The 12,922-nt window shown below is 41.0% G+C and overlaps 1 protein-coding gene across 1 annotated transcript in view; it reads right to left on the reverse strand.

The window, feature by feature from the left end:
- Window positions 1-12,922, reverse strand: part of syndig1l (synapse differentiation inducing 1-like) — a 65,725-nt gene that overhangs the window by 30,571 nt on the left and 22,232 nt on the right. Inside the window, exon 2 of the mRNA XM_054748459.2 lies at window positions 11,780-12,393. Coding sequence (XP_054604434.1) covers window positions 11,780-12,286 — 507 coding nt within the window. The 5' untranslated portion in view covers window positions 12,287-12,393. The remainder of the gene's footprint in view (window positions 1-11,779; window positions 12,394-12,922) is intronic.

Below are 12,922 nucleotides of genomic sequence, written 5' to 3' on the forward strand. Positions count from 1 at the left end.
TCTGATTCCCCGTCTCCTGGACCGAATTCAGTCGGAACAGCTCTCGGTGATTCTGGTGGCTCCCAGGCGCGTGTCCGCGTCATGGTTTCCGGACCTGCAAGCGCTAGTGTCCGGCTCCCCGTGGAGGCTCCCGTGGAGAGCGGACGCCCTTCTCCAGGCGGATGGGATAATCAAACATCCTCCGGAAATAGGCCAACGGCTGTGGGTCTGGCCGCTGAGCGGTCACGCTTAGAGGCTTCTGGGCTGCCGCATGATGTGGTGGCCACGATTCAGAGTGCGCGGGCGCCCTCTACCATTGCCTCTTACGCTGCTAAATGGGCAGCTTTCCAGAACTGGTGCGCAGAACGGAATGTTCAAGCGCTCTCCTGCCAGCTGGCGGATGTCCTATCGTTTTTGCAGATACTGATGGACAGGGGCCTCGCATTCAGCACTGTTAAGACATATGCTGCAGCTATCTCATCATGTCATCAGGGTTTTGGAGATAGATCTGTTTTCAATCATCCCCTCACAAAACGTTTTCTAAAAGGTGTCAGAAGGAACAGACCTGTGTCCCGCCCGCTTTTTCCCCAATGGGATCTAACGGTGGTTCTGCACGGCTTATCTGAAGCTCCATTTGAACCCTTGGACCAGGTCTCACTCAAGTTCCTGTCGCTTAAAACTGCATTGCTGCTGGCGCTAGCATCAGTTAAGAGAGTGAGTGACCTAACCGCCCTCTCAGTGGCTCCCGCATGCCTCAGGATCCGGGAGGATGGCGGGTCTGCTGTTTTATGCCCCAACCCAGCCTTTGTGCCCAAAAGCATTAATGCTTCCTTCAAATCCAGGTCAATTTCATTGGCTGGACTTTTTCCTCCTCCCCATAATTCTGAGGAGGAGGCGGCTTCTCACCTTCTCTGCCCGGTGCGCGCGCTATGTGTCACGCACTTCGGAGATTCGTCGCTCACAAAACCTGTTTGTGCACTACAGGGAGTCTTCCCTTGGTCAGGCGCTGTCGGCCCAGCGCCTTTCACGCTGGCTGTGTGACGCCATTTCCCTCGCTTACACATCATCAGGGCGGGATCCCCCTGAGGCACTCAGGGCTCACTCAGCCAGAGGGATTTCCTCTTCGATGGCGCTCCTCAGTGGTGTGTCAATGGAAGACATTTGTCAGGCTGCTTCATGGGCTTCACCCTGTTCCTTTACTCGTTATTATTTACGAGATGTGTCTTCTGGATCCATCACTCGTTCAGTGCTTGGACCCCAGCAGGCTGAATGAATGCTTATGGCACCTCATTGGCCTTGCTGAGATGGATTTTATCCTCTTGTGGATGATGTTTTTTTAGTGGGGGCCCCTCTCTTATGTGCCTGCCTCAGTCTTTAGGCCTGGTCTGAGGCTGAACGTCCCCCACTAGAGGAGATTTGATTGGGTGTGTCCATTGGTTGTGTTAACCAGTGGGGCGTAAACCCATCCAGCTGCGCTTTATTCCAATAGCAGCTAGCTTAAGGGCTAAGACTAGACGAAATAGAACGTTGGTTACGTATTGTAACCCCAGATTCTATGAGTCTAGTCGCAGCCCTTAAGCCACTGGCCCCACTGGTTATGATGGGAATAAGAGCCATTGGAGGTGAGCAGTGGGGTCACTGCGGTTATATACCACGAGGGGGCCCACTATTGGTGGGCGTACATTTAAGCTCTTCATGATTGGCTGATGCGGAGATCATCCTTCCAATAGCAGCTAGCTTAAGGGCTGCGACTAGACTCATAGAATCTGGGGTTACAATACGTAACCAACGTTCTCTTTGCTTACTTTTTAATACACAGATCTGCCATTCAGGCAAGGATCAGCAAAACGCCAGTAACAGCTGGCACAGAGACAAACACAACATGACGACTTCATTTCTGTGCATGGAGGCTCATTTAGTTAATAATGCCCTAATTAACCGACACGCGACCACATGTAAAATCGGTTCTACGCACAAAACACACACAGATCTACGTACGGTTGATAAATGAGGGCCCTGGGCTTTTTGTACCCAGAGTACGACTTATAAGGCATTCATTCCTACCGGAAACCACTGCAAATGCATTGATTAAAAGAGTGAACCACACCTTTAAAGGCCTGCTGAATGACATACAGTTTCTGTAAGACCTCTCATCACTGAGATCCTCACACTAATGTGTTTGTCCTCTAAAGTACCTCCAGTGCTTTGAGAAAAAAGTGTTTTAACATAATTTACCTTTCAGAAGGATTACATTTCAGGTGGTGCACACTAATTTTTCTTTGTTGAATAATTAAAACCCTCAATTATCCTCCACTTTTAGGTCTTCACATAAACTCACACCTAGCCAGAAAACACACTTTATATAACGGGAGGAAATTTAGGGTATGTATTAGATCTTGTGAGGTGAGAAGTGACCGATACTATCAGAGTTAAACCTTTTTGTCATGTTTTAATGCTCAATTCTTTACAACCCCAAAGGAGAAAGAACAATTTGAAGCTGCTTGAAACAATCACTTTAGTCCTAAACGAATAGATGTAACTATTTCCTCAACTATGTCATTTAAAGCGTCCTGAAACACAGTACATCTTTTTGTTTTTGGTGCTAAGATTGCTGTAGGATTTCTCAGAAAGACACGCCAAACTGCCGAATGAGTTATAACGCTCTAAAATCCATTTCAGTGCTGAAGCAACCCGAGAGATTCTGACATGCACTGCTGATGGGAGAAGCGTCTGAACCTGTAGAAGATTTCATTAGAACTCACTGCACAAGCTTTCAGAAAATGAACAAGTGGGGTGCATCGAACTGGAGAATGACTACATTTTAGATGCAATGGAAGCATTAGATCTCACATTGGTTAAAATTCATACAGAATAGATATTTCCAATCTCATCAGACCCCGATTAAAACCCTCCTGGAGGAGGTCATTGATTTCTATTTTTAACATTGAGTCATCTATTGATTCCACATCCATGAAGGTGAAATTAACATTTGAATGCTTGCGGTGCGAAAGTGGCACACCAGAAAAGCCGAGCTGGTTTCTATTGAAATGTTCCATGGGGGCTACCACATGTTCGGATTAGCGTGTGAATGTAAAATCCATTGATAAATGCTAATTTCATGCTCTGAGAGAGAGCAACAGATGGACGACAAATGCACGCGGTTTGGCTAAAGTGTTAAATTTGCATGCAGGTGAAAAAACGTGGAGATTTAATGGACTGAATCCGCAACAACATGATCAGAGATATCCAGTTTCAGCAGCTGGGAAGCCATTATGCTAAAGGCTATAACATTTTCATTATCTCAAACCCTTATTTATTTATTGTTTTATTTTGCTGCAAAGCCATTAAATGTTTTTCTTTGCAGTCATTAGTGATGAAGCTATCTTTTCTGAGAAACAAACATTTATTGGGTCAATTTTGGAAGTTTCATTTCTGACTGAGTATCTCAATCAAGTATCTTTCCTGAAGCTAGAAATTAATTAAAACCTTACTTTAACAATCACGACTTATCTAAAAGCAAACAAATCTACCCGAAATGATTATGACCAAACTAAAAAACTGAACCAGAGTCAGTTAAAAGTCTCAGTCAGCCTCTTCCTGTAAAAATGCTAAAGATAACCTGAACAATTACAAAGATTAGATTGTTTCTTTATTATAGAATTACAGCCTTCCAAACCTTCTTGGCCCTGTGTGAAAAAGTAACTGCACCTCTTGTTGCATCAGAATTTACCAGATTATTGAGTGATAATCATTGTGAGCTCCATATTGAGAAAATATTCTGTGAAACGAGACAAGACGAGAAAAAAAGGGAAGCATTTTGAAAGGTGTGTGTCCCGTTACATCTGGTGTAAAACCTACTCAGAGCCCTTCCTGGATACCAAAGCTTCTCAGCTTAAGGGCCTTGGAACCAACGTTATGGTGTAATGCATCATGTTAGTGGGGTGCCATCTTTGATGGACGCAAACTAGTGATGCAGCGATATGACATTTTTGGGCGGATAACAATATCCGATATAAAGATCACTGTTATGGCCGATAACTGATATTTGCTGATATCGATATACTGACATTAATCCTTCTAAAATCAGCAGATTTTGTACAGAATGAAAATTATTAAAGCTGAATTTGCATTCTTATGTGCACACACCACACACATTTATGCTTCTGAGATGATTTCATTCACTGTTCACATGACTAAACAAACACACATCACCCTCTGAAAACAGGCAAACAAATGGAGACAAGATGGAAAAAATATCGGTTGTTAATATTGGCCCGGTTTTATTTATCGAACCGATACAGATATGTTTAAAAATTGGCTAACATCGGCCGATACCGATATTGATGCTGATATACTGTCCATCCCTACCGCAAACCAAAACAGTTAGGAACCATACCTAACAGCAGTTCATCTCCTCCTCCCCTTTTTTCTTTAGAGGCTATTTGTAATTTACTTATGCACTTTCATAATAGGTGTATACATTTTTCATTAACCCTTTTAAAAAGTTTAAAATTTCATTCCTCCAGCTTTTTGAGCTGAAATGCAGAAACTACAGTCCGTATCAGCGGGTTTAAACAAACACAGCAGTGCCTAAAGTTATTGTTCCTTCTACAAAGAGCTGGCTGCACCATCTTTTCTGTTTCTTTTTCAAATATATGCAAACATTTTGCACACATAAAAACCATCAATCGTTAAGGCAAAGTCAAGATGGGAATTATAGTTTACTTGCCAGCATCGTTTAAGTTACGTTTGCCAAAATTAATGTGTTAATGTTATTTTTTTAATCTGTAAAGCAGCTATTTAAAAATAAATAATGGAATGCTAATTTCTAAACTTATTTTATTATTAACTATATGTTTAATAGTTAAGTTCTTTCCACAGGAGTTATATAAGCAAACATCCTTCATGTGATGAAGTAGCGGCAGCATGGGTGTCAGGACTGCTCCTTTGCTGGTGTAGAAACTCGTCACTGTGACATAAAGGGTGAAAGTTCACTTCCTCTCACCAGCAGCTTTAATGAGAGGTGAAATGGTGAATTTTCAGTGTTTCTGTCTTCATGGATGGTTAACTGCTGAAGTGGAAATGATGCTTGTGCAGCTGGTTCAGCATGAACAACCAGAAGAGCGCCCTGAATCTTAACGAATGACAACATGCTAATCATTCTGACTTGTAGAGGGAGTTTACAGACGAATGCATGTGCAGGATTGTATGTTTGAAAATCCGTTTACATTAGCTCTTAAAATCATGACAGACGTTTTGCACCACCAACAAAGAAGACTGTAGGTTTACCCCAACTACAGCCTTTCTACATGAAGTTAACATATTCTCCCTATGCATTCATGGACTTTCTCTGAGCTTCCTCCCAAAACCAAAAGCATTCGTGTTCAGATTACCTGGAGACTCTTAATTGCCCCTAGATGTGAGTGTGTGTGACTGGTTGTTTGTGTGTCCCTATGATGGACTAGTGACCTGACCAGGGTATCCCACACCTCTAATCCAATGACTGCTGAAGATAGGCACCAGCTCGCTATGGCTAGGGGGTGTGCATTGGCAAGAGTCTGATGATATGATAGATATCAAAATACAGTGAAGACAATAAGATTTTAATACTAAGGGCCGGAATGTACTTTCTTTATTACCTCACGTTGGCACAAGCAGCAGGCGTCTTTGTTCACATACTTGCTGCTGCACGGCACTGCACTGCATGTAGTGCTGGAGTGTTCCACTAGGGGGCACAGTAAACGACTCAGACTGGACAGAGAGTTGGGTTTGTGGGGTACAACCAAAACAAACATGGAGTCAATAGAAGAGATCAGTAACTGGTTAATGTTGAGATCACAACAGAAAAAAGACAGCAGCAGTATTGTAGATGGTATGAACCAGAGACAGTCACCATGGTGAGTGTGTCTCACTCATTTAGTCAACTTTACCTACTGGTTACTCGTATAGTGCTGCGTTCAGATGCGTCGCGTTAATTTCACGTGACAGCCACTTTAAACACGCATTTGCTTCGTTAAACAGCAAGTAATTATTATTTATAATAGACATTCTATAATTTAATCAGAAACTCAGGTGAGATAGGTTCAAGACACAGCCAGCGTTGCTCCATCAGAATGAAGATGGTAAAACCTGCTGCCGCCTAGCAGGCAGGGTTTGAATTGCACACTAAACAAAATATATACAGTAAACATTTGTAAACAAATACCCATGAAAAATTGATATACTGCTTTTAAAGGTCAACTTTACTGAAAACATTTGATATTATTCTGATTATAATCAGTGATCTGGAGTTTGTCACGCAGCTAAAAATGAATACAGTTTCCTCCTCTGTCTGGTGCATTAACTTCTGATAGAAAATAGACATTACCAAAGTGCTTTACAAGCCCGGCAGAGGAACGGCAGTGGAACGATCCATGCGATCTGTGCTAGCGCAAGCTCAAAAGTTAAAGAGAAATGTGTAGTTTGAATTATTAATCTCTAAAAATATCAGTCGAAACACTGTTGAAAATGAATAAAATGAAATCTAGTTGTTTAAAATTATTGGCGGCTTTGTACCATGTAACCATAAAAACCAGGTCTAAAGTACATAGGGCGTGTGTCTAGTGTCTTTGGGGGGTGCTGGATTGGACGCCATGTTTCCTTCTGGCTGGCTCGGGGTCCTGCACCTGTAGATGAGATGCAATATATTTTGTCCAAGATGTATTACTGTAGTATAATAACATCATCAGCAAGTGCAGTACCCCGAGCAGATCCGTAAACTAGAGCGCCAGAAAACTACAATCAGCTTTGCATTCTCTCGATGGAATTAAGTGAAGGTCCATCGAAGTCTAAGGAGTCACGCCGAGGTCAAATGCTTTCTGCTCCACAGGTAACAACATTCACTGTAATGGTTTTTAAGCTAGCGACAGTCACGACAATATGGTGAAAAACAACTTTAAAATGGACATATGTAGCACCCCCTAGCTGCAGGAAACCACACACTGCCAATTTAATGCATGAAAGTCAATGTTTTAAATGCTGTCATAAGTTCGACCTGGCACAGCAAAAGACTTTGCAAAGTTGTAGCTCCGATAATAAAAAAAAGTTAGATTTTTAAACGTGTTTTTCTCCCTGCACAGTTTTGGGCTGAATCAGCCAAAACCTAGGACACCTGAGTGGTTATGTGGAATAAATCGAAAAACAGATAACAAAAGATAACTTTCAACAGAGCCACACAAGATAAATACATTCAAAACTTCACATTTCTTTAAAATGTGAAGTGAAAATTATTGGGAAATGTTCCTACTGACTTCGAGAAAAGAAATCTGCTGACAGCTGGCGAGATTCTCTCACTACATGGGCAGCAAATTTAAACACATTCTTGGCTGCAGTCTTCTACATGCTATGACTCTTTTAATGTGATTCAGGTCATAATACATTGGAGTACTGTAGCCACCAGTTATTCATAATAACTTCCTTTTATTTCAGACTATAAAAGGAGCCTTTTTCCAGCACTTCAAACACAAATTACTGGTAGTCTGTGGTGTAAATCTGTACATGAATAAGCTTTCTGAACTCAATTCTGTGCAAACAAGATTTACAGTTTGGCATATTCAAGCAATATGGAGATGTCTGCACAAGGGCACATACGCACAAAAAGAGGCAACAGAGAATAATAAAAAGCTCAGTATTGTGACACTTTACGATGCTTCAGCCATCTTACAAAATGGCTCAGCGCTGACTTGTACTCTCATTTGTTCATGTCCTCACCAATGAGCTGATAAAGACAATCAACACAAATACATCTCCAGCTGTGCCAACACTTGAATGTCAGCAGCAGCAGCAGCAACATGTTTTACATCATCCAACAATGATCCGTTTGTTCTGACTGAGAAAGAAGGAGGGTAGCGAAGTAAACAAGACCCAGAAAACATCAACAATGTCTATGAGAAACATTTCTGATACGTCTGGTTGAAAAGGCAAAAACTTGACATGAGGAATTACCATCTGGAAAAGGAAAGTCACCGCCACTACAAACAATATATTTGGGCTGAGTGCACGATGAGGTCAAATGACTATTCTGGCTACTGGAATGTGAAAATCTTTCTTTCTTGAATCGAATGGCTTCAAGAGAAACTTTATTTGGGTCAGATAGGTAGCAAAATGACAAGACTGAGATTGAGAATGTTATTAAATGATTAATGAAATGACACAAAAATCATTTGTAACTAGGGGTGTAACGGTACGCTAAAATCGTATTCGGTTCGGTTCAGTGTTTTGAAGAGCTCTGTTTGATTCATTTTTAGTATATTATTAGATTTCTTTATTTAATATCTAAAGCGTGAGCAGAACCAGGTGTCATCACATGCTACTGATCTAGCATAATGTCTTTAATTATTTCACAGGTTATTTGTGCAGCTATGAGTGTCACGCTCATACAGACAAGTGTTGTGTTTGACTGTTGATGCTCTGTGATTTTATTTCTGCAGCGAGCCTTAAAAACTCACCTCACACCGCCCAGAGTTTCTTCTTTAAAACTCGTATTAAATAACGAACTTCCTCCGCGCCACATTTTTCGTTGTATGATGAAAACTTTACATCAATTGTCCCAGGGGAAAAGTTCAACAGACGTGTTAGTTTACATTTTTGCTACAGGGGCGATGCAACGCTCCGTTCAGCGTCCCTACAGGCTCCACAGCAGCAGCGACAGCCAGCTGGTTTGATCCGCTCTGAAAGGCAATGATCATAATTTGCAGATCACATTTTTTAAACAGAGATCCGGCGCCTGCAGCGTCACTCCATACAGCGTCTGTGCGGAAACTCGGAGAGGAACTTTTATCTGCTGCACTTAAATCACACAAATAAAAACTAATTATTTAACAGAAAAAATAAACCAAAACAGTACGCAAGTGGACCGAAACAACACCTCCTCGTCAACCATTGCACTTCAATTTGTAAAAATTTGCTGCCTTTGCTTTCATGACATTAATTTGCATACACTCCAGAATGTTTATGATGGGTGGTCAGATGGGATTGTATTTAATTCCATCAAAACTAATTTAATTGAAGAATTATCTTCATTTGTGAGGGGCACCAAAGAAAATCCTGTTAGCATCCAGACAGTCTCCTAAACTTGATCTAGCTGTTGGATCAGAGTGAAAAAGGTGAGTGTTACTATCAGTTCTGATTCTTTCTGACTATAGAGCATCCTGATACCATGCATGCGTGGAGTTGAGCCTAGTTTATACTTCTGTGTCAGCTCCACAAGGGAGAGATGCACACGCACTGACAGAAACAATTTGCTCTCAGACTTCTCTGTCTCCTGGGGATTGCTGCAAAACAATTCCCTGCCAGGACAAAAGAGGGCGTAGCGCCGTTCTGTCATGGATCTGGTCCAAGATCGTGCTATTACTATTTGGTTTATATTGTATTTTTTACATTTCAGATACCTTTTAACACAGACAAAATTGTCCCTCCACCTCTTCATGCGCTTACCACCTCTAAACCCACGTTTCCCATCATTCGTGTCCACAAATAAAACGCTTGCTGCGTATCTTGAATTTAGTCAATGGTGAATAAAACATTAATATTTTTAGAGTTTTTTCGTGAGGTATTCTTCAATCTACTCTGTGTCTGTTGCTAGATATCTTTGGCTTCCTTCGTTTTTGGGGGTGCAGTGGCGGTGCTGTTGACAAAGTGATGGTCCTGACCAATTACAAGCTTGTGTTCTACGTCTCGTTGGACAGATGATTAGAAAGGTGGGCTCGACTTCGTCCTTCCTTGTTAGCCTGCTGGAGAGCCTTCGCAAGGACGGATAAGGGTGTTGCGTGTCTCCACACCGACGCAGACACAGAAACGTTAACTAGTCTTCTAGCTCAGTGCGACAAAGGTTTGATCTTTAAAACACAGCCATGAATAACGAATGGTACCAAAACATCCTCCTAGAGGAACTCCTCCCAACCATCTGAGACCAGTTTGATCATGAACAATATGAACAGCATGATGTAGCACTGCATTATAAGGCTAAAGTCTGAGCTAGGTAGCTATGGGAACAAAAGAAACATTTTGGGTTCATGTCCAGAAAATGGACCTCAAAAACTTGTGGTTAATCCTGAAGAAGAAACCTGACAAGCAGAAATTCTGACAAACGTCAAGCACTGATTATGCAAAGATAAGCTGCAATCAGTTTGGATTTGGACCAAAAGTTGATTAACAGCGTGTCAGTGTGAATTGGACAAGGTTTAGGTGCATAAACTTAAAATTATTGTACATAAAAGCATTTGAAACTGAAAGGAATTCTACAGTGTAGCTTTGGAAAATTGTTTTGTAATCTAAAAATGCAAACTTAGAAAAGCAAACTTGTTGAAAACCGTTTAAATTAGCCTGAGATCTTCAAGTGTGGGGTCAGGCTTTAGTAGATGAGTTAGATACGGTATACTCTTAACACATTAGTCTTTGTTGGAATGTGTGCATGAGTGCAAGTAAACATTTAGGACGGAGGACTCAGTTATGTCAATCATTAAAGTTTCTCTTATCTAACTCTCTGAGGTGAAGTAAATCCAAAGAAGTTAACTTAAGATGTGGCTTTCCTCCACTGAATATTCATTTAGTCGCAATGTGAAATGCAGTAAGTGAACCCAGCAGCTATAGGTGCACATATCACGTTGCACTGAAGCAGCTCCATATTTATCAGTTATCAGTGCTGTTTCTACTAGATTCATTTGGTGTTGCAGGACACTGACTTTAACTTCCTGTTCTGCCTGTCCGATCCTTTAAATCTTTTAAGGTGCTTCTTCCTATTGATTCTGCCAGTTGAGACAGAACATTCTGCATCTAATTCTGTGCAACGTTGGCATCTTGCATCTCTGTCTAGACAGGTATGTGAGATATCTTATTATGTAGCTATGAATTTCACCAGTGCTGGGAAATGAGAGAAAGGTCAGTGGATCAAATAAGATTATTAAAATGCCAGTGTGAAAAAAAGAGGTGAGCCCAATTCTTTAGTGTGAGAATGTACATACAAACATACCGCATGCATATAAGAGTCATTTCATTCAGAGATGGACCTGGTCTTAGTCAGCAACACAAATCTATTACAGATTCTTAGAATTACGGGATTTCACCTAAACAATCATCAGAGATCAAGCTAATCACTGTTTGCGCCATGGAGCCTTTTGACCAGATCAGTGCAGGGCTATAACGCGCCAAATATTGGTGTGTCTGCAGAGCCAGAAACTCCTCGGTCTCCTCTGGTGTTTACGGTCAGATCTCTAAAACTAACAGTGCTGCTAGGTTTATGAAACTCTCACATCACAAGGTTGACTAGCTGTGCTAAATAAGGATATATGTGTTGTAAATGTAAAACTCAATGAAGTTGGCGAAATCTTTGCACGAAAATCAAATCTGCCTCATTTGAACAAACACCCTGAACAAGTAAAAGAAATTATGAATATTTTAGGTAAACTAGGGGTACACACACACACACACACACACACACACACACATGTATACATATATATATATATATATATATATATATATATATATATATATATATATATATATATATATATATATATATATATATATATACACACACACATATATATATATATATATATATATATATATATATATATATATATATATATGTGTGTATATATATATATATATATATATATATGTATATACACACACATAAAATAGTATATACACTATCACTGAATATTTAATAAGTATCTCTATAGCCGACCCAATCAGCTTTAAAATGATTATTCTGTGAAAATGTCATGCATTTATGTTTATTACCCTTTATTCTTACCTCATATTCCACATACTCTTCTTCGTCCACCTCGTAAGAAACGGTCTGAATCTTTACGTGGTCGCCATCCTCCAGCAGTTTGGTCTGAGGGTCCTCTGTGGCGGGCGTATCTACTCCAGTTGTGTTGGACACCTCCTTGGCCTTCTCTGTGAAGGTTGTCTCACAGCACTCCGTTTTGTATTCCTTAGCCTTGAGGCTGCCACTGTCCTCCTTGTACAGGATGAAGTTGGGCCTATAGAAGGCCTCCACAGCCAGATGAAGAGAGGTGGCATCCAGAAACTGCTGAGACTTCATCTTTCCGTTGTTATTGCAACCACCTCCACTCAGCACATTGCCATTATTTACTTTTCCTCCTCCACCACCCTCACCTCCTCCACCCCCTCCAGCAAAGTAGTTAATAATGTTTTCTTGGTACTGGTTATTTGGGAATTCTCCCCCGTAGCCGTTAACCATGTGCTTACTGTTTTTGTCCAGCAGTGGGTTCTGGAGTTCACTGAGGTTCTCCATTGCAACAAGGGTCAAAATGTGAGAGAAGGAATGTCTTGTTAGCAGCAGGGAGATGGAGGAACAATTTCAAAAAGGTAAGTAGCTATTGGCATTGAGCAGTCTGAGATCTGCAGGAGACACAAACAGAAACAGAGAAGATGTTTTATCTTGGAAGGCAGTACTTTATCCAACACTTTGCTCACATCACATCAAAGTTAAGCTGTCGCTTCCTCAGCAACACCAATGTTTACATCTTTCCACCTGTCGAGGTGAAGCCCTTACGTTTCATTTGCCTCGTCGCTCAAGACACATCAAGGAATATTAGCAAACATGCACCAGGGTAGTGACAGCAATACATCCAGGCATTCCTATCAACCTAACTTGGATCACTATCCCTCACTGTGACTGTGGGCTTTTTGTGTGCATATAATTTGAATGTTATCACCGTATCAGGTGTCATCAGCCTGATATGCATCAGTTTGTCATCTGGAGAGCTCGCAGCACCGTAATCTTTCATATCTGTCCTAATATTTAAGCTGAATTAATTATGATATTAACGTTTTCTTCATATAGAAAATCTGAGATGAGATTTATAACAAAGGTTAAAGACTGGCAGAGAAAAGCTGGTACACGGTAATATACCGACAGTTATAGGTT

Source organism: Nothobranchius furzeri, chromosome 2, assembly GCF_043380555.1.
Source record: "Nothobranchius furzeri strain GRZ-AD chromosome 2, NfurGRZ-RIMD1, whole genome shotgun sequence".
Taxonomy (NCBI): domain Eukaryota; kingdom Metazoa; phylum Chordata; class Actinopteri; order Cyprinodontiformes; family Nothobranchiidae; genus Nothobranchius; species Nothobranchius furzeri.